This window comes from Vulpes vulpes, chromosome 11 (genome assembly GCF_048418805.1).
Source record: "Vulpes vulpes isolate BD-2025 chromosome 11, VulVul3, whole genome shotgun sequence".
Classification (NCBI taxonomy): domain Eukaryota; kingdom Metazoa; phylum Chordata; class Mammalia; order Carnivora; family Canidae; genus Vulpes; species Vulpes vulpes.
Window position 1 is genome coordinate 48,540,582 of NC_132790.1, and position 27,728 is coordinate 48,568,309.

The 27,728-nt window shown below is 33.5% G+C and overlaps 1 protein-coding gene across 5 annotated transcripts in view; it reads left to right on the forward strand.

Annotated features, from left to right (window-relative positions):
- CNTN5 (contactin 5) overlaps nucleotides 1–27,728 on the forward strand; it is a 1,288,935-nt gene that overhangs the window by 1,007,423 nt on the left and 253,784 nt on the right. For all 5 annotated transcript variants that reach the window (XM_072726266.1, XM_072726270.1, XM_072726267.1 and 2 more), the window contains 3 exons: nucleotides 2,948–3,084; nucleotides 4,877–5,006; nucleotides 5,852–6,002. In XM_072726266.1, the coding sequence (XP_072582367.1) occupies nucleotides 2,948–3,084; nucleotides 4,877–5,006; nucleotides 5,852–6,002 (418 nt within the window). The remainder of the gene's footprint in view (nucleotides 1–2,947; nucleotides 3,085–4,876; nucleotides 5,007–5,851; nucleotides 6,003–27,728) is intronic.

Below are 27,728 nucleotides of genomic sequence, written 5' to 3' on the forward strand. Positions count from 1 at the left end.
GGGTTGGATGGAGAATAGTTAGTTGCTGTTAACTTATCTATATTGATATTAGAAAAAAAATCCTCACCATTAGTTCTCATTCTTTTTTTCTTTTCTTTTACCCCTTATAATGGTGGCCTGACAAAAAGATAAAGAAGTTACTAGGGTTTTTTGTTGTTGTTATTTGTTTAATTCCAGGGGCAGTATAATAGGACATTTTTATTTGTAGAATTGTTGGTAGAGTGAATTTAAGCATTTTAATTACATGTCTATCTCATCTATTAGATTTTGAGCTGACAACAAACAGACATTGTAACACACTGAAGAAGACAAGAAAGCAGAAATTATTTCTTCTTAATTTCATTCATCACTTGTTGGTTCCTATGACAAATTCATGTTGGAATCAGGACTCTAAATTAGGGAAATTTTATAGAATTATCCAAATTATGTTTGAAGAATTATTATTTTTATTTCTAATTATTTTCCCAAATGACACAATCTGTTTTTATTTTAATAATTCTTTTATTCCTATTTTTTTTATTTTAGTAACTTTTTAAGATCTCTTTTCAACTCCCATAAGCTGCATCTACCAGCATGAGTTGTAGCACATTGAGAGACATATCAAATATAGTTACCCTAAAATAATAATATAACTAACCAGTATCCTTTAATTAATTTTATATGTGGAACAGTGTTATGTTCTAAAACAAATGTACATGTCATGTCAACTTTGCTCCTCATGATGTTCCTATCTACATGAGCATCTCAAATCATCAACACCTGAAAAATCCAATAGCAGTTTAAGTCAGCAACAGGAGTAATAAGCTACAATATGATTATTTTCCAAGAGACTAAGAAGTAAACATGTCCAAAGAAGGTGCCGATGACTTCCTTTGGAGTTTAGGGTTAATAAACCTTACATAATTTAGACTAAACTTTAAATTATTAGTAGAATTAAAAGAGACAAGAGAAGCAGAACATTCTGCATGGATTTAAAACTTTGAAGGAAAAAATAAAACTTTGAAGAAGATAGATGAAGGGTGTGCTTGGGAAACAGCACATTTGTATACTTGGATTACAAGGATCATGAGTAATATGAAGTAGACTGGCAAAGTAAAACGGGAGAGCATGCAGAAAGTCCTAATAATAAAGTAGAATTTAATATTGCTTTTGTATTTTACCATTCCTATCAGTATTTTTAGTATATATGACAGATAATATAGATAACTATAAAGGGAATGATTTTAGAAGCCAGGCACAAAAGTCAGAATTAATATTTGAAGCTCACCGTGGTTAAGATTTTTGCTTGACAGCTCATAGGCTTAAAGTTGAATCTCAGAGTGTGTTCAAAGGCCTACGGATTCTGACTACACCAAACTAAGGCTCCTTAAAAACCAGACTATATTGCCTAGAAGACCAATGAGCTACTGAAAACAAAATTCCCATTTAGAGACCAGTAGAAGCCAAAACACAGTAGGAATGCAACAAATGCTTCCAACTCATTTTTTAATATGCCCAAGTGGAATAAGAGAATTATATGCTGCCTGGAGTCAGAAATACCTGACTTTGAACATGATTACTATCCCTTGTTAATTGTATAACCTTGGGTAAATTTTTTTAACCTCTCTGAACCAAAGTTTCCCGATTCATAAAAGTAAATATGTTTGTTCTCATCAATGTTATAGGAATTAATTGATAATATAGTTCAGTGTTTAAGACTAGCATTTAATAAATGAAAATTCTTTTTCTCTTGCTCCTTCTCCTCGCTTCTAAACTCGTTAGGTTTTGGACATCCATTGTGCCTTTAGACCCACTTTATAGTGTTCATATGCAGGTTCGTTCAGTACATCTTCTTTCTTGTGCTATCATATCCTATGGCACTGACTATATTTCCTCTACCACAGTATAAAGAAAAAAATGTAAGTCATAGATGCTCCTATATCCCTGATAACCTCTAAGACTAAAAAAGGATTAAGTAGTATGAGGTGAATGAATCAATGATCAAAGTTCTCACGATCACAAAATAAAATGTTATTGGTTTTTTTTTTTAGATTTTTATTTTATTTGTTCATAAGAGACACAAAGAAAGAGGCACAGACACAGGCAGAGGGAGAAGCAGGCTCCATGTGGGAACCCTGATTCAGGATTCAATCTTAGGACCTGGGGATCATGACCTGATCCAAAGGCAGATACTCAACTACTAAGCCAATCAGGAGTCCCTAAAATGTTATAGGTTGCTAAAGAGAAACAATTATTCAGTTCAACATTTTTTCATAGTTATTGTTTCAGTTGTTATAAACAGAGTATTTGTGGACAAATAGTCACTTGTTTTCAGTATTTTTTTTTAAGTTAGCCAATAAAGACACTATTCTGTATCGTATAGATTTTAAACAGTTATATCTTTCTTGATAAAGTAATTTTTCTGTTGTAATTTTGAAAACTTTTTTAAAGTTTTTGAAAAATGCTAGTAAATATAGAAAAATTTTACACCAACTGAAACTTGAATTTACAAATTATTTTCCCTGTACCATTCAAGTTCTTTTAGGAAAAACAAAAATAAAAAAACAAAGCAGCTATTCAGTAAATAGACATGTTGTATTATTTCAACTTGTGCAAATTCTGCCCCAATACCTGGGAAAAAATGATATCTCTAAGTACCTGATTTCCTACTGTACACGTTCTGATTACTTGGGGATAATATAGACACTTGCTGTAAATTTGATAAAACAGTAAGATATACTGACCTAGCTTACAAAAAGTGTTTTAAATTGTCAAGAATTCTCATTGCTTTATCTTTTTACACAGGAAATAGAGTTCTTTGTGAAATGCAATGCTATGCTTCTTCCAAATACAATTATGAGAATTGATAATTTATTTTTAATGCAAGGAATACTTCCATATAAATTTTGAATTTGGTAGAGTGTTTGAAAAATGAAATCACCTTTCTTTAATGCTTAAACTCTTACAGCTTATCCACACTGGGTGGAAAAACTGAATGACACTCAGTTGGACAGTGGGAGCCCTCTTCAATGGGAATGTAAAGCTACTGGAAAACCCCGACCCACATACCGTTGGCTGAAGAATGGAGTGCCTCTCCTGCCTCAGGTACTGTTGGTAACTGTTAATCTGTTCTTGTGTAATTTTAACTAGATTTCACACAGGACAAACTATCCTCTTTTTGTCTTATGGGAAGTCATTTCTTATTTATGCCTTCTAGTATATTTGAAGTAAGAACTATAACAGATACATAAAATTCTTAATTACCTCATTACTTTTTTGAGTAACGTTGTTTCTTTAAATTTTATTCAATCTTAAAAACTCATAAAAAAATATCAATTACTATCATAGATTCATTGCTATTTCCAGCTGACTTTTCAATATCATTTAGCTGGTTACTGTCATCTTGCAGATGGCCCAAGTAGTAAAGTGACTTGCCCAAGATCACATTTCTAGTGAGAGATGAGACCATACTAGAATCCTAGCCTTCTGTATCTTAGACATGTTTTTCTTTGACAACCTACTTAACAGGATTTAGAAGACTTAAATATATTTTTAGTAAATCTACTGCATGTTTTTGAAATCAATTACTATTTCATTTTAGAATAATGGTAATAATTTTAGCTAATTCCCTTGTTGTGGCTTTTGCAGGAAGGAGAGAAAAGAGAGAATGGTTCACTATTTATGGCCAGAATGGAGGGATGTTATTTAAAGTTAAAATTTTAAACACAAGGTCCTGCCACTACCCAAAGGTCTCTTATCTGCCATTTACCTTCTTGGGCTTCAGTTTGCTCCTTTGTAAAAGAAGAGATTGGATCAGATTATCCCTATAATCCCATCTAGCTCCAACGTTCCCTTATTACAAAACCAGACAAGTCAAACAATACACAAATACACAAAAGAAATACACACATACAAAGAACTATAGAGCCATTAAAGAAAATTGAGGGTGTGAGACTCCTGAGACATTGATTCATTGTCCCTTTCCCTCTAATTTCCTAGGAATATCTTGAGAAAGGAATACACTGGTCATATTTTCTACTTCCCACGTCCAATTAAATTCTACTGGCAGATAATACTTCTGCAAATTGAATAGGCTTATTTTGAAAATTATGTAAAATTACTTGGCATCTCTGTTGATAGGTAAAGCACCACTCACTAAAATTAAAAGAACGATTGCTTGGCATTAAGTAGACAAGGCATCTGGTTGTTTAATAACATTTTAAATTTCAAATTTGTTTTTGAAATGTGCTCTTGGCTTCACTTGACCTCAATTTGCACATGCATAGTTTTTTTGACTTCTCTATTAAATTTTATCCAAAAATGAAGTTAATATGTTTGATATTAATATTAAACATAGTTAATAATTTTATACAGATTCCAGTTAGTAGGCAGTTTTTTCTAAATTTGTTGGGAGGTGAGAAAAAGGCAAACTTCTGACCAGATTAATATAGTAACGGGATTCTTGTTTTGAGTTGGGTTATTTTTAACTTTGATCCCACTTGTCTATAGTCACAATTATTACCAAATGCCATATGTGAACCTCCTCTTCTTCTGTAAAATGAATTCAAATAAAAGTTTCATCTGCTGATTATACTTCACAAACTGAGCAAGCATACTAAACAAAAGCTTCTCAGTATAAAAACAAAACTAAAACTAAAACTCATAAGAATAACTACAGGAAAATATAGTTATAATATCTTTTCTGACCAAGAAATAATTATAATTTACAAAAGGTATTTTATCATAAAATAATGAACAGTAAATTTGTATTGCTAAGTTGTCAAATAATGCTCAACTGCATTCATTGGAGGCTTTTGGCCCTTGGTCTAAGAGAGAATAACTGCAAAATCTGTATGATTTATTCACTTTCTATACCTACTTTTTTATTTTATTACAGAATAGGATTGAGATGGTTAATGGAGTATTGATGATCCACAATGTGAATCAATCAGATGCTGGAATGTATCAGTGTTTGGCTGAGAATAAATATGGAGCCATTTATGCCAGTGCTGAGCTGAAGATTCTAGGTATACAATTTCTAAGCAGATAAATAGGAAGAATGTGTAGCTTCTTTTCATGCTATAATTCTTACTATACTAAAGCTTTATAATAACCTATTTTATGACTTGAAATACTGTGTTTTGCTGATACATGTTTTTTAAGCTTAAGGGGACAAGTTTACATTGTATACAGTTTGTCCCTTAACTTTTCCTTATAAGGTCTTTCTAACTTTAGTTTTAATAGGTTTATACAATATCTTTTCTATGATATGTAAAAATCACCTAAGCAATATATGTTAAGTTTCAAAAAAGAATATGTTGAGGGCAGGGGATCATAATGTACATTTCCAGCAGCCCTTCCATGTTCCCATAACAATGCTTAATATTTACTCATGAAGCTCTTACCTAAGAGTAGGCAAAACAACACTCCAAGGTAAAGACAACAATCCAAGGTAAAGCACTTTCTCATCATAAGATATCAACCATTATCATCATCCTTATAAGAAAAGGACAGCTTTTCTGAGGCTAAAGGAAAGCCCCAAATAGATGTTTTTGACCAGCCCTTTTATCTTCTGCTCAAGGTGCTCATTAGTCTTTTACAAGTAAAATTGATAATCATATTTAAATTACGTCATATTTTGAAACAACCTTTGTCTATGGGCCCCACAGCATAGAAACCATTACCTGCTAATTAAAGCAGCCAATAAGATATCAATTAATTAGTTTCAAATTTTGAGTTAGTGCCTTTCACATGTGTAGATTCCTGTGATTTTATTAGAAATGTATCCTACAAGAGTGCAAAATCTTGATGAATCATCTATTAAAGGTTATTGCCATTGCTTCTGGTAGAATTAACATTTTCGTTTTCATAGCTTCAGCTCCTACTTTTGCACTGAATCAACTGAAGAAAACAATAATTGTTACCAAAGGCCAAGAAGTCGTCATAGAGTGCAAACCTCAAGGCTCTCCAAAACCAACCATCTCTTGGAAGAAGGGAGATAAAGCAGTGAGAGAGAATAAAAGGTTAGAGGTCTATTTCATAATTCAAACTCATAAAATCAAACTTTTTGAAGTTGCAGATGATACAGAGTATACAAGAAAGAGTTTGCAGTATTTTGAATATTTCATGAACAGATTAAAATATGATTTTGTCTATATAGTGACTGAAAAGAACCCAAAGTTCTATCTCAATCAATATGGTCAGACTTCTTTGCCTCCATGGTGTTTTAGCACCAATGGGAATTTCACCAGGTTATGAAGAAAAAAACACATTCATTAAGCTAGTTATTTTTTATTTCATCTTGAATCTGCTGATTTGGAAATTCACAAGTTATCTATAAGTTTTAAAGTTTCTGTTATTGTTTTAAGGTTAATATTTTAAAATGATATAAGCATGGATCTTTTGCATAATGACTTTATGGCAGAATACTTTCAAGTGAGATTTGTGTCTGGGTTTGCTGGGGTTTCTTCAGTCTTGTTTAGGCAAAATAATATAGAGTTACTTTAGTTGCCATAGGCAAATTAAAAATATGCAGAGGAATATTTAATGTGTAAAGATTTGTTTTTAGTAAACAAAGCCAAATGACATCATAGGAGTACAAATGGGGAAAAATTATGAGAGAGTCAAATCATCATAGGACTATGTATGCCAAATTCAAAAGCCCAAGCTCTACTAATCATTAACATATTGGCATTGCAAATGGTGATTCAACTTTGACAAAATAATATCTTCCATCATGTTGAAATAATAAGGTTGCATAGGTCATTTTAAAAGTTTGTTTTTCATTTGCTATAAGGATAAGGAGTTTATGTCTTATTTTATGTCTGTCTGGATCTAAGTTATCATACAGTATAAGATAATATAAGCCAGGAGTCCATTTGAATAATTCTTTAAGTAATTTGGGAATATTTTGAAATATTTGAAAATTTTCTTTAGAAATTTTTTTTTTCTTTCCCATTCTAACCTGAGAAACACTGACTTAAATAACCCATTTCAGATTAAATAATTTACAGACTGATTGGGTTTAGTTCAGGCACAAGGATCTATTATGCCTGGAAAAGGTGACCACCTGGGATTGAAATGCGTTATGTTGGGTATTTTGTTTTGAAAGAAAATATCTTTGTTCCTTGGGGCAGGGGTCAGGGCAAAAATCACAAACTGTGAGATCAATATTATCTTATGATTCAATTGTATTTGGTTGAATTGCATATAGTAGAATTGAAATGTTTCTATATTGATGCTCATAGAAATTTAAACAAACAAATAAAAACAAAACCTGGCACATTCTTAAAGCAGAAGAGAATATTTTTGTATAATAAGATCAAATAATTTAAATTGATTATCATTTATTCTGAATGCACTAAAAATTTTTATATCATCAAAATATATTTGTCATATTGGTGCAAGCCACTACATCTGAAATGTGTTACTTTGTGTTGTTTGTAGGTGCCATGTGAGTCTTGTCCTATTTATTTCAGTTCACCATAGAATGTTCCTCAAAAAGTATTCATAGACATCATATGATGAGCCTTAAAAATTAGGGAGCATCTCATTTGTCAAAGCAAATATATTGAGAGAGGAACAGTATTATGAATTTTCTGTTGCAATAAATATAAACATACTAAACTTTTTTTCCATAAGTTGAAAAACAGTTTGTAAATTTTCCAGTTTTCTTGATTCCTTTTCTCCTCACTTCTGTCCCCCTCAGACTAGTGAGACAAATATACTAGCTTCAAACTCAGATCACTCTATTTTCCAAAAGTCAAATTCTTCTGGTCAAAGTGCCATTCAGGAAGGAGGCTAAAATGTGAAATATTTGTATTTTTTAAGAGTTTATTTTTATTCATGAGGGATCCCTGGGTGGCGCAGCGGTTTGGAGCCTGCCTTTGGCCCAGGGCGCGATCCTGGAGACCCGGGATCGAATCCCACGTCGGGCTCCCGGTGCATGGAGCCTGCTTCTCCCTCTGCCTGTGTCTCTGCCTCTCTCTCTCTCTCACTGTGTGCCTATCATAAATAAATAAAACAAAAAAAAATTAAAAAAAAAAGAGTTTATTTTTATTCATGAGAGACACACAGACAGAAAGGCAGACACACAGGCAGAGGGAGAAGCAGGCTCCATGCAGGAAGCCTGACGTGGGACTCGATCCTGGGTCTCCAGATTCACGCCCTGAGCCAAAGGCAGTGCTAAACCGCTGGGCCACCAGGGTTGCCCCAATATTTGTATTTTTATTTTTCAAGTAAAAGCAAGACTGGACCACATATAATCAGCATTTTGCCTACTCCAATCTGTATATTGTTTGTAAACTCTGATCTATATGTTAATGCTTGTAAACTGATTCAATTTAATAATTCCAGAGGAATCTTTACACTTAAGATCGACAGACAAACTTGCAAAATATTGTTTCAAAATACTGTTTTTACCAATATACAATTTGTTACTTTATTGTATAATACCCGGTTTTATGAATAATAAACTCTATTTAGATATAAAAATATTAAACATCCAAATATTAAAATAAGAGGCTAAGATCTAAACAATAGACAAATTCCATCAAGCAGTGTGAGAAGGCATATGTAGATATATGAAAAATCATGCATTATAAAAATATGAGTGGAAATTTGAAAATTAAAATTTAAAATGTACACATAAATTTTTTAAAAATAGAATATCAGTTACTTATGACACTTTATTTTTTAATAAAAATTTTTGTTCACTTCTCTCTGTTACAAAGCACACCAACTGATAAGAGTTGTGAATATAAATTTAAGTGGAAAAGGAAGTACTAAAAAACTGTTAAGGTTTTGAAAAGTTTGTGTCATGTATGTTTCACATTAGGAATACAAATTCAAATCATGGTTTATTTTCATGGAATACAAGTATATTTATCATTCATGTGACCTACATCAATTAGGTTTTCCACTCATCAACCTATAGTAATTGAAAAAAATGTTAAATGAATTGGTCTTGTCTCTCATTCACAATTTTCAATTATTTTGAATTCATTTCAAATTAAAGATTGAAACAGCAAATGGCAATTTCCTATGTGGGCTATAGAGACTAGTATTATACTGGAAGAAAGGAGAAAAAATAACAACGTATTATAAAAGAAACATTCAAAGTGAAAAATACAGCACTTTAAAAAGCATAAAATTATGTGCAGAGCAATAGCACATTGTAATGAAAGATGTTAATTGCAGAAGTATGACATTTTATTATTTGAAAGCATGTCAGAAACTCAAATTAAAAAATAGAATTTAGGGCAGTCCGGGTGGCTCAGCAGTTTAGTGTCGCCTTTAGCCCAGGGCATGATCCTGGAGACCCGGGATTGTGTCCCACGTCAGGCTCCCTGCATGGAGCCTGCTTCTCTTTCTGCCTGTGTCTCTGCCTCTCTCTGTCTCTCTCTCTCTCTCTCTCTGTGTTTCTCATGAATAAATAAATAAAATCTTTAAAAATAAATAAATAAAATAAAAATATATATATAATTTAAACCTATGCTCAACTGCAATTTAACTCTAAACTGTAAATGCAATGGTATAACAACAATATTATAACAACTAAAAGTTAACAATTGATTATTTGTTTTATCAACAGAATACCAAAGGTCATATTGATTTCTCTTTTTCTGCCAAATTTTTATTGAATCTTTCAAATTTTGTTTTTTTTTTGTTTGTTTTGGAAGGGGATCTTCTTTGTCTTTTTTTTCTTTTTTATATTTATCTGCTCTACTAAAGAAATACATAAATCATTATCTTAAAATTTAAAATTTGATGAATAGTAACTAGAACATGATATGAATTTTAGAAGAACTCTGATTAACAAAGAAGTTGCCAATAAAAAACAAAGAAGTTACCTACTTATATATTACAAAATATTTCATTCATTTTGTTTTGAATGATGCAAATAAAGAATATATGAAAATAGGTTATATTAGAATTTGAATTCTGTGTAGTTATTTCTTGTTTATATCACAGAATGTTCAATATGAACTGCTTCTCAAACAGTAAATCATATTAGTATTGATAATGATTATAACTGCTAATAAATCCATAGCGCTTATAATTTATGAAGCACTCTAACATTGTGAGTGACAGTATAACTCAATGTATAAAGCAAGACTCAGTTGCCCTGACTATCCTGTAGACTATGAGGTTTTCTTACTTATAAAATTATTTCCTTACTTATAAAATTTGAATTCAAAAGAATAACCACATTGAATTGTGAGACTTGAAATAAATTTTGTAAAGTACCCTGTCCGATGTAATAAATGCTCAATGAATGTTATTTGTGATGATATTGATGTGCTGTTGCTGATGGTAGTGGTGGTGGTGATGATGATGGTATCATTCAAACTTTTGATTCTTTGAATACTAATGCATATTTCTGTTATCAGAAAGTTTTACCACTCCCCTTTCTTTCTCCAGTAATTAAGGGAATGGATTCTAAAGATTTGAGTTATTATCTGGGATTAAAGGAGTCTTTCCAGTCCTCCATGTGATAAATATGTTATTCCTTAATCTATGTCTTTAAATTGACATTATTTGTCCATCAGAGCCTCAAATCTACACATCATCATTCCTGGCATGGCCATTCTCATCAGCCTTTCCTACTCCTAGTCTGGTATCTCTCAGATAGTTTCTGATAGCAGACTGAACATTCAGTTGTTCCATAGTCTGCATTATAGGCCATGTGCAAATAGGTGAATACATGTGGAGAGTTCAAGAAAACAGAGAAGCCTTTTAAAGATTTTTTTTTACTCTTTGTCTTTGTCTTTTATTTTTTCTTTTAAGGAAACTCCAGGTTTTGCCTCATCACTGTTAGAGATCATCAGCACACATCCATTTAGATTTATCAATCATGTCCTTTTTCATACTAAACTAATAAGCTCCAGGAGTACTAAGATGTGAAATGTTCCATGGAGATTTTTTCCTCTAGTATACTTTCATTCAAAATGTTCTGCTCATCAAACTCATATTGGATTTTCACTTCAGCTCATTATTTCCATTACTTGGCCATTAACTTTTGTTAAAACATAATCACCCAGAAGCACTCCAGCAGTGCACAAATATTAAGCCTTCATTATTACATGTTCATTTTCCTGTACTTTTTGTGGACAATCTTGGCTAAAATAAAGAATACATAGTTTTTGGTAAAGACACAGGTTTTTTGTTTTGTTTTATTTCCCTTCCATCTGCACATATATAAATTATTATGAAACGCCATGGAATATGCCATACATGTTTAAACATTACTTATAATTCTTGAAATACCAAACTGGTTTAAGAACCAGTTTTCATTCCTAGGCAGAGGGGGTTACCAATTATAGAGATAATAGACTATAATTCAAATGTCTCCTAAAGAAATCCTGCATCCAAAAAATAAAAAAATAAAAACTATCCTATGGAGGGACAGTATTATGGTGTAATTTTTCTTTTATGGGACTGTCCAAAGTCCTTTGTAATATCCCCATCCTCACCAAAGGAGCTTCAGAACAGTGAAATTTTCAACTTACTCATTTAACACATGCAGAAAATTGTCCTTGAAGTACCCATTAGTTGACTTCAAGTGAGAATTTATGTTGTGTTTATTTGGCAAAAATTATCAGGCTTACATACTGATTCACAGATATATGGAAAAATTTATATGTAGTGCATGCCCTAAAGGATATGGTTACTGAGGGGGAAATAGGGTATTATTTTTCTAAAGAAGAGGAATTCATAGGGATAATTCGGATCTTTTTTCTGTCCTTTTGTTTCCATCTACGTGCTGTGTTTGTTAATGAACAAGCTGTTTTGTTGTTTCCTCTGTGACAATATCTTTTGCATGTTAAGAACACAGAACAATGTAGGCCCTAGATAACTTGTTTTGAGGTTTGTTTTTGTTTTGTTTTGTTTTGGGCTTTTCTTTTTTTTTTTCTTTTTTTGGTGTCTAAGAAATTGTATAATGAAAGAAAATGAGCATTCATATATCAATAATATGTCACTTCACTTCCTTTGTAAATTAAAATCTACGCTTTCAAGGGAAATAAAATGATCAAGATGACATTATTTATCTAAAGGAAGAGAAGATTGATAACTGACCTCACAATATTTATTTATTTATTTTTAATTTTTTTATTTATTTATGATAGTCACAGAGAAAGAGAGAGGCAGAGACACAGGCAGAGGGAGAAGCAGGCTCCATGCACCGGGAGCCGGATGTGGGACTCGATCCCGGGTCTCCAGGATCGCGCCCTGGGCCAAAGGCAGGCGCCAAACCGCTGCGCCACCCAGGGATCCCCTCACAATATTTAATATCTATGAACTGCTTACAATATACAATGTGTTATCATTCAAGGATGATGACTTGCTGTTCCCTAGCTCCATCAAGTTTAAGGAGATGACAGAAAAGAAGAAAATGACCTCACATTCATTGTGGATGAAGTTAGGATGCTGACTTCTGGTTTCAATGAAAACTAATGGCAGAAAGCTTTGCCTGATTAACCTTCACCACCTTCCCTTTAAAATGCTAGTAAAAATACAAAAAGGGGGAAATGCAGTCTAGCAGCACTAGAAATTATGAATATAGATAAATTATTGGACTCTTGAGAGGGATCAGTCCTTCGAGTAAAAATGGGCTCAATTCAGAAATGATCAATAACTTGTTCAAGTCTAGACCCCTGAACTCAGAAAAATCAATAAGAGCCAGTAGAGGGAATCTTTCACTAACCTCCACTTTATTTCCCTCTGCTAAATTCAGTAATTGAGCCTCACTACCAAGCTTGGCTTGAAAACCTGCATTGCACAGAAACCGATTTTAAGGTGGCAAAACATTACTCTCCCTATTCTACTCTATCAACATTAAATTCAAAATAAATTTGGAGATTATGAATCCAGCATGGTGTGAGAGAAGACATAAGTCGTAGGATTTATGTGATTCATAAATAAACAATGATGTCAATAAGCAGTGATATAGTTGAAGAGTACTGAATATAGATGAAGAATATTGAAATTCATGGATTCTTGAAATCGTATAATTATATATACTGCTTTTAGCCAAAGAAGGATTACACACTGTTTCAAAATTTTCAGGAGTCACGTTACCTCTACATAAGATGTGAGAAGATGAGAAGGAACATTTTGTTTTAGTCTAGTTCAATTGCATTAGAGCTCTACTAACCTCTGAACATTTGATATGGGTTTGTTCAACTGACCAGTGCCAAGATTTATGTCCAAGGAAGAGACTCTGGGGCACTGACAGAAATAGCAAACGGACATAAGGAAAACCAAAAACCATTTCCAACCATTTCCAAATAAAACCAGGTTGGTAAATATGGGGGCACAAAAGAGTATAAAGCACAGAGACTGTAAATATATTATAAGTTGTTTACAGGTTATCTCGAAGAAATGGATTATGTTCAATTGTAATTTTGTGCTTTTCTGTATTTTACAAGTTGTATATAATTATTGTATGTCATTGTACATATACAGTAGTATGTACAATGCAAATTATTATACTAATTTATATTAATTAGTATAAATACTAATTATTTATACCCTGTGCTTATAATCTGTAAGGAAAGTTAAGGTAAACATTAAAATTTGTAGAAGAAACTTTCTTAAGTTAAAATCACATATATTTCTAATCATAAAATTCAAATAATTTAGTTTTGATCTGAACATATGAAAAGATAAAAATACTAATCCATCCTGCTACATTTTTTCCATCTTCAAAGAGAGAAATTACTTGATTTTGAAAACAACTCAAACTCCTTGGCCTAGTCTTGTAGAGGTGTATTACAGAAGAATTGATGTAATTTGCCTTAGAGATTCCATTTTAATTCCATTCGAATATATCCTTCTCTTATTCTACCATTCTTTCAAACAGACAATTGACAAACCTTCACTTGGACAATTGACAAACCTTTACTCAACAGAAAATTAGATTTTCAAACTAATTGAAGTATATGGTTAACCATTCACCCTGGGTTTCTCTCTTTTCCTTCCTTCCTTCCTTCCTTCCTTCCTTCCTTCCTTCCTTCCTTCTTCTTTTTCTTTTAAACAATGCTGAATTTTAGGTCTTTAAAAAATCTCAAATAGCAAACATCCTAAATTACGCTTTTCATTCTCCTCCTTCTCCCTCCCTACATAAACCATGCCTTGCCATAAAACCAGAAGAATCATTCCAAAGCACAGCTTCGACTGTGTCATCCTCCTGCTGAAACTACTGATCTGAATCTTTTATTGAATACATCCATAATCCATGAGTATACTTGAGGCTGTCCATATTTTTCCACATTTATTCATTAATTATCTAATAAATATAAGGTTGAAATGTGAATTATATGCCATTTTTTGTCTGTTAAAAATGAGTGAAAAACAAGAATTTCAAATGATTCTACCTAATATTTTAAGGACCTACATGTCATAATGCTTGGTGTAGGAATGGAGTTATGAATAAAACACACAAAGTATTACCAGCATGGATTTATTAACTATTCAGCTATCTTTCTCTCTGCATGTGTCTGTCTCTACCCAATTCTGTCCTCTCCACAAAAAATCCTAAATATTGTAACTTCAAACTACATGGATACTCACAATTCCTCAAAACAGATTCTTCATTTTCTTACTTGATAACCTATACTCAAACTTCCACCCTTTCTCTCCTCACTTCCACGTAGCTTGCTGGCCCCTCAATAACATTTGAAATCCTAACTCAAAGGAAAACTTTTCCTTTAAGTTTTCTCACCACTGGAAATGCTCAAGCTGACATAATTACCAAGATGCTGCAGTTAGTGGGAAGTTAGATAAATGATTTAAGTCAAATTCTGACTTTTAATTTAGTTTCAGTATGTTCCAGTTCACAACCCTCTTATTTAGATATTGTCATCTCTGACATATACATTTTGAAGTTTAAACTCAAAAGGATAAAGTGACTTCTTCAAAGTCATCTATCACAAGTTTTATAACTAAGCTTGCTGTTAGTCAATGATTCTGTGATGATACTAACAATCAATTGTTTAGCAATGATGCTGCACTTCAATCTACTTGGAGAATAGTGATAGAATTCCTTCTCAGAGTGATAAGGATTCAGCTTCCCAGTATATACTCAGAAGCTGTATGATCAACTTCATAAGGTGTTTTCACACACACATACACACATATTCCTCACAAAAGTCCAAAAAATCATCCAAATAAAGAATCTAATTTAAATATAATTTTACTTACAGTAAGAGACATGGTGCCCAGCTGAAAACTAACACACAATGGCCAAATTTTCATTTTACCTTTCTTTTTCTCTTTCCACATTTTACTTTTTGATAAGCTAGACTAATCTGGTATTGATTGAAATACCAGAAATAAGAAATATTAAGAAATATTTATTGTATTTTTTCAATAATACATTGATCAATTGATGAAATATTATAGGCAAAATAATTCTAAAGATGGGATTATTATGATTTTTTGCTCTGTGCTTTTATAATTTTCCCATGATAGATCTACACTGTTTTGAGAGGTATTCAATGTTTCTAAAGTTGATCTTCTTCAGACAATAAATAACCCCTCATAATTCAAATTTACTGAGTAACAATGTGCTCACACCATGCCAAACATTTGAATGGGAATGGAAAAGCAAAAGAACTCTCACATTTTCAAAAGATACAAATGAGATCAAGTAGAATAATTTGATTTCAAATCTTCAGATTAATGACATCTATTTGAATACAGAAGACATGCATGTAAGAAAGCCTCAAATTATTTGTTGATAATATTTCCCAAATTTAAGGTTACATAAAATCTAAAAGTTCCTTTTCAACCTTTTTTTCCTGATTTTACCACCAGTTTTTGTTTCCACTTTAAACAAAAAAGTTAAATATAACAAAACAAGCCTTAACTCCCAATGGAGATAACACTGAAGAAGTCAGTTAATTTAAACTCTAAATGACCACAAGAAAATCCTGGCTCTGTTGTGCTATGAAGACCTCCAGTTTGTAGCATTAGATCACTAGCTAATTACCAATTTAGCAAACAGTTAATAAATTCCGCTTCTAACAATGGTTCATTTACCCCAGTTACTATAAATTGCTGCATAAGTTGCCTGGTTATGCTCTCCACATAGGCACAAGTTGAACAATTCATTAATTGCTTAAAGGCTTTTCTTTTCCAAAAGCCCCCCAGGCTACAACTTTCAGCTTAATTTGTCCTTATAACAAACAACATCTAAAATACTTGGGAACGCAAGCATCTATATATGCTACTGACTGATCCTACCTTCCCAAGTGACTCTTCATTGAGTATACAGTAGTGAAAGAGATAAGATTCTGAGAATGTTTAGAAGAAAGTATTTTATAATGGAGGTTTTTAGCTTCCTCTGAGAGTTACATAGTCACTTGTTTTCAGGTTTTGCATAAATCACGATCTAATTAAACTATGGTTGATTCATAATGGAAATTAGAATGATTACCTTGATGATAATAAAAAACAGCCTGCAGATCATTTTCATAAAAATAACCTAAACAAATTTTATTGTTAGCATGCTTATTTTGTTTTGCTTGAGTAACAGAATTGTTTATGAATTGATAAATACATAGATACAAAGATAGATAGATATAAAAATATAAGATGACTGCTATGTTTTTAGTTGTATATGGAGGTTTCAGGGTACTGGTTTGTTTTTTTCTCTCTTTCTAATTGTAAATGGTAGCTCTCTTTCTCTTTTCCATAATATCATGTTATCTAGACACTCTTCTATTCAATTCGATTTATTTCAGTGTAAACAAAATTTCATTCAAAATAAATTGAATGTAAGACACTATACCAGTCATTCCAAGACAAATAAGAGAGACTTCCATTTCCAAAGGAGGCCTGCCTAATAGGCAATAAAACTAATGCATAGATAACTATAACACAAGATATTTAAGGTAATAATAACATAGGCTTATTAGCACAGGATACTTAATAGATAATATTTAGGTATTATTAACAGGATATTTAAGATAATGATAAAATAACTACCCTTTATGGAGAGCTGGCTATTTTATGTATGCACTACTTTATTTCAATCTTCACAATAAAGTAATATTGTAAGGAAATATAATCATTCCTGTTTTATTTATTCTTATTTATTTATTCATGAAAGACACAGAGATAGAGGCAGAGACATAGGCAGAGGGAGAAGCAGGCTCCCTACAAGAACCCCGATGTGGGGCTCCATCCTGGATCCCGGGATCACAACCTGAGCCAAAGGCAGACAGACGCTCAACCACTGAGCCACCCAGGCATACCTCATTCCTCTTTTAAATAAAATAATTGAGTCACAAAGAAATTTCCTAAGGTAACACACATAAGAAATTGGAGAATCGGAAAGAGAGCTTAATTATCTTTAGATTCAAAATCAATTCTGGTCTATTCCACTGTACAAAAAACTTTGAGAGTTAATAAAAAAGAAAAGAAAATCTTATTGGAAAATGAGAGAAAACATGAATGAACTGCCATTTGAAATGGTCTTGAATTTTGGATTTTGACACATAGAGGTACAATGTATTTTATTTCTTTTTTAAAGATGTATTTTTATTTGAGAGAGAGCCTGTATGAGTTGGGGAAATGTGGGGCAGAGGGAGAAGGAGAAAGAATCCTCAAGCAGACCCCCTGCTGAGTGTGTAGTCTGATATGGAGCTTTATCATCACAACCCTAAGATCATGACTTGAGCCAGAAAAAAAGAGTCAGATGCTTAACCGACTGAGACAACCAGAGGCCCCAGAGGTAGAATGTATTTGAGAACGACAGTTCAGAATTTGCAAAAGAAGTCATGAGTCCAGGACAGTTTTATGAAAAGTAAATAATATTATTTGGCCAAGGTATAGATTATGTGTAGAAATGGAAATAAGCTGGAAAGACTGGATATCTGAAGACAAATTGAGGATAATTGGAAAGAAAGATTGAATTTATATTTAATTTAGTAGCCAAAGGATAGTCTTTACAAGACTCAATTCAACATCTATTTTGGGACACTTACTTTTATTATATAATTTTAAAAACTGTAATTAAGTTTTATATAACAGAAAACTGCACCAAATGTCCTAAAAGAAAAATATGTATTAAATGATGACTTAATATAAAATAAATAAACATGTTACTTAAATGTCTTGATTTTATCAATGAGCTCACAATAAAGTCAGGAGGAAATGTTAAAGCCAGGATCTGAACTTATTCTGGTGATGAAACCTGTGTGGAAGTTGATTTTCAGACCCAGGGAATTTGCTGATACTGAGCATTGGTTGGTGGGCTGAGAAAAAGAAAGACAAGCTCAGGGCATAAAACTGAAATTTATGTAAATGAATCCACTCAGAAAACCATAAGAACAATTCATGATCTCATGTCTTAGTTCTGAATGCAGAGGGGAAATCTTCCCCTTAGGTGTTGTGATTAAGGGCCAGGAACCATAATATACTATGTAGTTCAATGTAGGACTTGAGTTAAGGTCATCCCACACAGGACATGAACCCAGGCATTTGAGGTACAACAATGAACAAAAAGCAAGGGAAGTATCGATATGTAGGTAAAGGTAAACAAAAGTTGTCATATAAAACAATAATATCCTTAATTTCAAAGCCTAGGGGGAAAATCAAAGACTTGAAAACAGTAACATGATATATGTGTAAAATTTTATACTAATATCTATACTAACATTTTAATGATTAACGAAGCTTTTACTAAATTATTTCATGTTTCATTTGAGGGACAGAGAACATAAAACAATTTAGTAAAAGTATCCTTAATCATTAAGATATTAGTATAAGTATTGAGCTAAAATAAAAATCTAACAGTCGTATGTTTAAAGCATATGAAAATAGGAAAGTTAGAAGTTAAATATTTATTGGTTAAATACAAGCACCCCCAAAAATGTATTTAGCTGCATCAATACCAGAAAAATAGACTATACAAGAAGCACAGAGATAGTCACTATAAAATATATATGTAGAGTGACCAAACAACAATTTTCAATCTGTACCTATCTCATAACATTGCCTCACAATATGAAAAATAAAAATTAACAGTTCTATAAGAAGAAATAAGAGAATCTATTCTAGATAATTTAACATATCACTTTTGTATTCCAGAAGTTAGAGGAAAATTTATGGCTTTATGTAATTATATTAGAAAAGTAGAAAACTGAAATTAAAGAACTAAGCATCTAAAGAAGTTAGGAAAAGAACATAAAATTAAACTAACAGAGAGTAAACAAGAAAATAATAAAAATAAAACTTAATTAAATTATAAACAAATATCAAGCACAATGGTAAGATTTGATAAAGCCAAATATTGGTCCTTTCAAAAGACTAAAAAAAGTCCCATATTTCTAACGATCTAGAAAATGAGGGAAAATATTTTAAAAATTAAGAGAAAAAATTAAGAGAAAGAAGCACAGATTCTGCAAAATGAAAAGGTAATAAAAGAATGTAAGGAATAAGTAAGTGTCAACAAAGTTGAATACTTATATAAAATGGATAAATAAAACATAATTTCCCAAACTGACTCTAAAGAATTGGAAAATCCCAATAGTCTATTATGTTAAAAGTTAAAAAACATTTATATACACGCACTCAAAAGCCTGCAAGCCTAGACACTTTTACTGGAAAGTCCTACCAAAGAATAAATGATTCTAATTTTACACGGTTATTTCATAGTATAGAAAAGAGACCTTACTAACTAAATCTATTAAGGAGAGTAGGAGACATAAAAATACAAATCAATCACTTTCATGAGCATAGACATAAAAGTTCTAAATGAAACATTTGCAATTAGAAAGCAGCAGAATCTGAAAAAAGATACTGTGTAACAAAGTTGAGCTTCATAGGAAACCAAGTTGGTTTAATATGGGAAAACCAATTAATATAATTTACCATATTAAAGATTCAATAGAAAAATGATGTTTGTCTCAATAGAATTGAAAAAAATATTCAATCAAATACGTTTATGAGATTTTAAAAAAATCTCATAGCATCTAAATGGGATAAAAGGAAATCTCTAAAGGTATCTTTTAATAGATGATAAAAAGATGACAGATGATAGATTGATGATAGATAGATAAATAGATGATAGATAGATAGATACATAGATAGATAGACAAAGTTAGAATAGTAAGATAGAAGCATTCCTTTTGAGAATGGGAAATAGACGAGTTACTGCTATAGCAGTCCCCACCAGCTCAGGAAGACAAAGAAATGTATGAGAATTGGAAAGCAAAAACAAACCTTTTTTATTGGTAAAATATTTAACTTGATGCATTGAAACTTCAAAATAATCTATAGAAAAACTACTTGAATTGTTTAGAGACCTTAAATAAGTTTCTAAATACAGAATCAAAAAAATTTCCAATTCTATATAGCAAAACAAAGAGTGAGAAATTGACAAGGACACCAAGGAAGTTACTTCTGAATAGGAGGCCTTGGAATAGTTTTGGGAGGGACAAATAACATACCTCTGGGAGTAATGTTCCCATTTAAAAATCTATATTTAATTAAAATATGCAGTTGAATATACTCATGAATAACTTTTCCTAAACTATATTACACTCAAGGCCCCATATTCTAAAAGTTACTTGCTTTATTCCCTCTTTTCTGATGCCAGAAGAGCATCCTTCCATACAAAGGAATTATAGAGACAAGTAGTTTGTGCTTGGGATTTTCTCCAAACAATGCAGAGAATTTGCAGTCTCCCTCACTGTGCACAGAGGCAATGTCACTGGGTTGAGATAACTTATAATAATGACAGACAATAGTAATAGTAAACAACACCCATCGTGTGCCAAGGAGTATAACTTAGTAATATAAAGAGGGACAAGTTCTTCCTTTAGCCTTCTAGGCCTTCCAGCTGGACTAAGAACACGAGGCAGGTTAATGGGAAGAAAAAACTAAAGTCTTATGTGCACACAGTGGCCCAATAATGAAATTGAGACCTAAAGAAATAACCAAAGTGGATACTTTTTATACATTTTAGACAAAGACACAATAAACTTGTGAGGAATTGGCAGGATAAAGAAAACAGCTGTTTGAGAGTTTTAATCAGTAAGGAATTCTAAGCAGAATTTAGGCCGAGGTAGTAGATGTGGGACCCAGGAAATTGAACAAAAGCCCCCCCCCGCCCCCCACCCCCCGACGAGCAGGGCAGGGCTGACTCGACTCGGGGCTGCCCCACCCTGTGCCCACCTGCGTATTACTGAGGGCACCGCCCCGCCCTCGTCAAGCCCAGGCCACACCCTAACCCCTAACCGGGACCCGGCTCAGAGGACCCGCAGGACTGGGCGACTTTCTGCGCGTCCCGCGGGCCACGGGCCCCTGTAAAGCAGCTGCCTCCTGCCTCGGGTCCGAGTCCCTGCTCCGCTGCGTCGGGGGCACCTGGACCCAGGCACGAGCTTGTAATAAACTCTCGGGAGTTTGCAGCGGGGTCGGCTCCGCGGTGGTTTCTCGGATTAGCATCTTGGGCACAACAATAGATTAGAAAAATATAATAAGGTTTGTTTCTGTAGCTTTCTTAGCTTTCAAGTTCTAATTTCTAGTGATAAGGATGTCTTTTCACTATAGTATAGGGTGCATATTTTTCATAGTATTTTCTGCTTTCAGAGGGACAGAGGAGAGAGAATCTGAATATCCTTGCACCAGTTGTTTCTCCAATAACTTTTATTTAAAATAATTAATATGCTAAAGTGGCACATTTTGGGGTGGCCTGCCCTTGGCCTCTATAGTGCTTCATAGATGTTATTTCTTTTAAAGGTGCTTTCAATGTATTGTGGGATGTGTGGGTTCATGTGCATACAAGTGAGTAGAAATGCAAAAAGGGCAGACAGTGTGAGAATGTTAGTATAGATCTGACTATGGTATTGTTTGTGCTTTTCTAGAAAAATATATAGAATTTTTATGGTTTATCTATAATTTTGCTTTCTGTGCTTCTTGTTTTTCTGTTGGAAAGATCATTTTATATATGTATATTTTGAGGGTTTTCTTTTAAATCTATTTTAAGATTCTGGTTGACATTTTAAAGTTGACTGAAAGAAGGAAATGAAGAAAGTTGAAATAATATTTAGAGAATTTGGGGCCTCTCATTTCATGATAGTTATTGGCAAATACATCAACTTGAAAAGAATTGCTTGTTTATTTGTAAGATGTTTAATTGGACCTCAATTTCTTTCTTTTTCTTTTTTTTTTTAAGATTTATTTATTTATTCATGACAGACAGAGAGAGGCAGAGACACACAGGCAGAGGGAGAAGCAGGCTCCATGCAGGAAACCTGATGTGGGACTCGAGCCCGGGTCTCCAGGACCACACCCCAGGCTGAAGGTGGTGCTAAACCGCTGGGCCACCGGGGCTGCCCTGGACCCCAATTTCTTAATATTCATTATTTGTTGATATCACTTTTGAAAATTAAAAAAAAACTGAATAGAAGTGAACATCATCTTTTACTAGCTGTGTGATTTGAGCAATAACAACAACAACAACGAAAATAATCAATAGAATTTTGTACAGGTTTACAGCGGGCCAGGAATGTCTGAATTACACATATTAGCTCATTCACTCCCACAAGGTTGGTTTTTGGCTCATTGTCATTTTACAAAAAAAGAAATCAAGCTATGGAGATGTGAAATAATTTGACCACAGTCATACAGTAGAGGATGGCGGCAGGCTTTGTATCTTGGATATATAGTCAAGGCTTATGCTCTTAAACAAACAATACTGTATCTCATATACAAAGCTTACCTCTCTTTCTGAATCTCAGTTTCCTAAATCGTAAGGTGACACTAGTGATAACTAACTCAGAAGATTTTTGTGAGACTACCCACATAATGCACAGGGTGTTTTCCAGTGTATTGTCTTCGATAGCCTCCAAACAGGCCTCTCTTTATCTGGCCTTGTCCCTGTGTAATATTCTGTACCTAGCAACCAGAGTTTTCATTTGAAACATAATCTGAATCATGCCAGTTTACTTTTTGAACTTCTCCAATGATTCCCTCCTTTATTTAGGATAAAATTAAAACTTCATATTATGACCATGAGATCTTATATGAGCTACTGCTGCATTTTTTTCTCATCTCATTACTCGTCTCATCTTATTGGTTTTACTCATGAAGGTCCACGCCCACCATCCTACTATGTATGGTGTGTACATAATAGACTCATCACTGTCTTAGGGTATCTACCTCTTATTTCCTAGCTTCAAACACTGTTTTCCCATAGCACTATTTTCTTCTAAATATCTAGGTCTTGGGTCAAATCTTATCTTCTCAGAAGCATTCTTGGTCTTCCAATAATAGAAACTCCAACACAATTACCCTTCTCACATCACTTTATCTTATGTTCTTACCATACTCTGATATGTTCTTGTTTGTCTGTTTACTCATTCATTATTTATCTTTTTCCCTAGAATATAATTTCTGTGAGGCACGGACCTTGTTTGTTTTTTAGTCAGCAACCCCAGAGCTTAGAATGACGCTCCGTACATGATAGAAACTAATAAATACTTACAAATGAATTTGTTGGAAGAACACATGTACCCAAATCCTCCACTGGTCTGTCACCTTCTATGTCCAGGTGACTCAGCCTCCCGAATATGAGAGACAATGGTAATAGTTCAAAATAACATTTTAAGGATATTATGAGGATTAAAGGAGAAAGCACCATATGCTGCTCTGACTTTCTTTGAAGAAAAATGTTGTAATAAAGGAAGTGATAGTGTTATGACTATTTTAGTATTATTCACATAAAGATTTGGGGCTTCTCTCTTATATGATTAAATTAAAATAGCATGGGGTTCACTCAAAAGTCATGAGAAGTAAGATCAATTCTCTTTGTTTATTTAATTTAAGAAAATTAACTAAATGGAGTTGTATTTCCAAGATAGCTTCTTTCATGCTACTTTAAAATCTGATTTTCTGGTCAACCCAGTTTGCAGGTCTGTCACTAAATTAAAAGTAGCAGCCATGAGAGGTGTGAGCTTCCTCATCTCTACCTCATTTATTCAATGAAGCATCTGCAAAGCCTCTGTGGGTGGTTTAAATGCTAATACTCAGAAAAACAGTCTTGGAAGCAAACACCCAGCTGTATTTAAGGCCCACATTTTCCTGGTAAATGTGTCTCTAGGGGTGTACCTTTCCTGTGCCCAGACTTTTTAAGCACCATCCATATTAAGCACAAATCAGAACACTTTTCACAAACCACTTAATGCTGTTTAAAACCCACAAGTAAATCATTTTAACTAAACCCTTTGATATAACTTTGCTCTCCAAACTGTCCCTGTCTGGTTTTAAACACTTTTATAAAATTGTTTTAAAAATTTAGAGGGTGGCAGACCACATTAGTGCTGTTATATTTGTATAAATCATGTGTGTGCAATAGGACTGTGTTCCTCCCCCAACTGAGACCAACATTTAAAATTTTATGTGATTGTCCTCTGTGTGTGTATGTGTGTTCTGGGAGGAGGGGACAGACGGGAGCCAGTGTGCACACATGCACCTGTGTATCACATTTTACTAGAGTGATTTCCAACTCTCTCTCGGAGTTGTTTAGGGGCTCTGATGTTTAAAATGAAATTAAAACAAGATGTATTCCTTAACAAGTAAGTTGTAAATAGAATTATTTCTGCTTTTCTCAGAACTCTCCCTTACCCAGTTTCTTCCACCGGGCAAAGTTCTTGGGGTACACAGTTATGTTTGAAGGAAAAAGGGAATTCATATCCCCCTGCCTCATAGTAAGGGTCATTTATAATGTATATGGGCCTCTTCAGCTTTGATACACGTCCGGTATCTGCCTCCTTCTCTCCCAATGACCATCATTGACTTGAGTCCCTGATTAGCCATACATATTTTGCAGCACTACAGGGTTTACCCAAAGCCTGTGGTGATTCATAGGGAAACAGGAATGGCTCTTTTCCTCTCTTACTTTAGACCTCACAGACTTGATCTAGCTAATGGCTGCCTTATCTTCCCTGAGGTACACTCCAGCCTATAGCTTGCATTTGTTGATTACTTCCGAAAGATGCAAGTTTTTAAATGCACTCCTCTCTTTAGTTGATGCTTTTTATGAAAGTAAAAATAATAAAGCAAGTCTGGATTTCCCAATCCTTTCTACAGCCCGTGCAACCATAACTTGACTTTCGGGCACAATCATGATCTCATGATCATTACTCAACAATATTTCCCAAAGTGGTCATTATCCATGGATCTTATTAGGAATATAGAGAAACAGAGCACTTCCTTTGGAAATTCTAATGCAGCAGAACTAGGATGGGTCTAAATTTTTTTAAGTATATGGAGATTCTCAAGAGCAGGCAGGTTTAAGGTTCAAGATTAGCATTTCCCCTCAAACAGGGTGAACTGGACAGTTTCACTCTCCTGCTGTGTGTCAATTAATTCCAACTATGCAGCTTATTCATAATTTATATCAAGTTGTCTTGTTTACAATAAAATCAGACTTTTAAGACTTTCACAAATAATAGAAGCTACTTATATGGTTGCACCTGACAATGACAGAGGCAGGCATCTCTCAGGAAAAAAGAAAAAAGGCAAAAACAAAACATGTTGGGGAACCAGGCCTTCAAGAGACTGAATTGGACAGTTATTCTGAATCAGGCAGATCCAGAAACTTGATCAGTTCTGGTCCATGGATCTAACTTTAGAGTGCTCCCACCTTTAATTAGAAATTCTCCTTTCTCTGTTTGTGCAGATCATTTTGTGTCTTCTTGTTTCTCCACCTGATCCCAACTGGATCATTACTTATACTCCACTCATACTGAGCTTAATCCAATCTATCTGCCCACCCCCCACACCTGTGGCATAAATAGTTATTTAACTTAAAAAGGATCTTCAAATATTTGTTAATTTTCACTATCTTTGATTTTTGAAGTCAGTCTATTTCTAAACACTTTAAAACTTAAATTTAAGTTCTATGAAATGTTTAAATTATGTAGTTATTCTTCTAATCACTAGAGTAAAGATCTGTGGACTGCTGGGTAGAGGAAAAGGCGATGTAGTGTTGCAGGTTCCAACACATCTTTCTTCCAAGTGGTATCCCTCACCTCCAGCCTCCCCAGGACCCACATCAAAGAAGGAGACAGAGAGAGAAAAAGAAAGAGAGAGAACAGAAAGAAGGAAGGGAGGGAGGGCAGAAGAAAGGAAAGAGGGCAAGAAAAACCATCATTTGGCTTCCTGTTTGTTTGAAAACATACTTTTTATGAGAGTGCATTGCTCACTTTGCATAAATAGAAACACTAATGTAAGTCAAGACATATTTGGAAACCAATATTTTCTTGGAAATCCCTTTTAGCAAGTAGGCAAAAAATTACTGAAGGTAATTTAAAAAGTTCCATTCAATGATCTGAACATTTTAGCATTATTGTATTTAGCAATATTTATTGTAACATGATTCCTCCACTTTGGTTATTAGATGAGTATATTTCAAAAAGAACCAATAAACTAAAAAGGTATAAAATAAAAAAGGAAGATTCCAATATAAAGAATGGATGTATACTACCAAATGTTTCTTTCTGAAATTATAAAATGCCTTAGTTAACAAAAACCTAGAAAATGTTTTTGGGTGGAAGAGTCTAGAAATCTTGCTATATTTGTTCTTTTTTATTAAGAATTGATATTTTTGGAACCATCTATTGCATGCCTGCATTTAGTTTCCGGCTGACTAGAATTGCATGGCTAAAGACAACATCATTCACATTATAGTTGATGTTTATTCTATGTATGCAAATACTCCTATAATATGCATGGGTGCATTCTGCATAGTTAATTTCAAATTTGTCTTTTTTTTAAAAAAAAATGATCTTAATTAAGAGACTCGATTTGAAAATAGCAAGGAAAGGTAATTTCTGAGTGATTTTACAAATGTGAAGTTACTTTTTCAGCACACATTCACTCCAATCAATAATTTGGTCTCAAATTTAGGTTCAAAACAGGCCATTGAAACATTTCAACACGTATTTGTCTAATTTTTTGACCAAGAACTGTTATCAACAACTGTATTTCCAGTCTTAATAACAATTTTAAATTTCTATCAAAATAGTTTTGCTCCCCATTCAATAGGACCCAGGATATGTGACGGGTTAAAAGTACCAGATATGAGCTCCAACAGGCCTGGGGTTCATAGTCAATAAACAGGCTGGCTTCATGGGCATTCCACTTGTGCAATTGCATAGAACAACACGCTTAGAAGGGTTCTGTGCTTGATTTAAGTGCTTTACTGTCACCAAATTTAATTTTTTTAAGATATATTTATTTATGCATGAGAGACACAGACTGAGAGAGAGAGGCAGAGATACAGGCAGAGGGAGAAGTAGGCTCCTTGCAGGGAGCCCAATGTGGGACTTGATCCTGGATCCTGGGATCAAGACCTGAGCCGAAGGCAGGCCCCCAGCCTCTGAACCACCCAAGCATCCCACAAAATTGAAATTTGTAATAATTTTTTGAAAGGCCCCATGTTTTTATTTTCCACTAGATTCCACAAATTATGTACCCAATACTGTTGCTAGGCTATGTGCTTCCTGTATGGTCCCAAGTAAGTTATCAAATTTTTGAAAACCTTATTTTGTGCATTTATAAGGAGAGGATAATTATATATATTTCATAGTTTTTGCAAGAATTAAAAGAGATGATACTTTCAATATGTTTAATATAGCACATGGCTCTATTCAATAACCTCTATTCACATGTTGACTGATAGACATCTACATTCTGGGATGACCTTTTTCACTGGGAGCTTCTGCGATTACCTA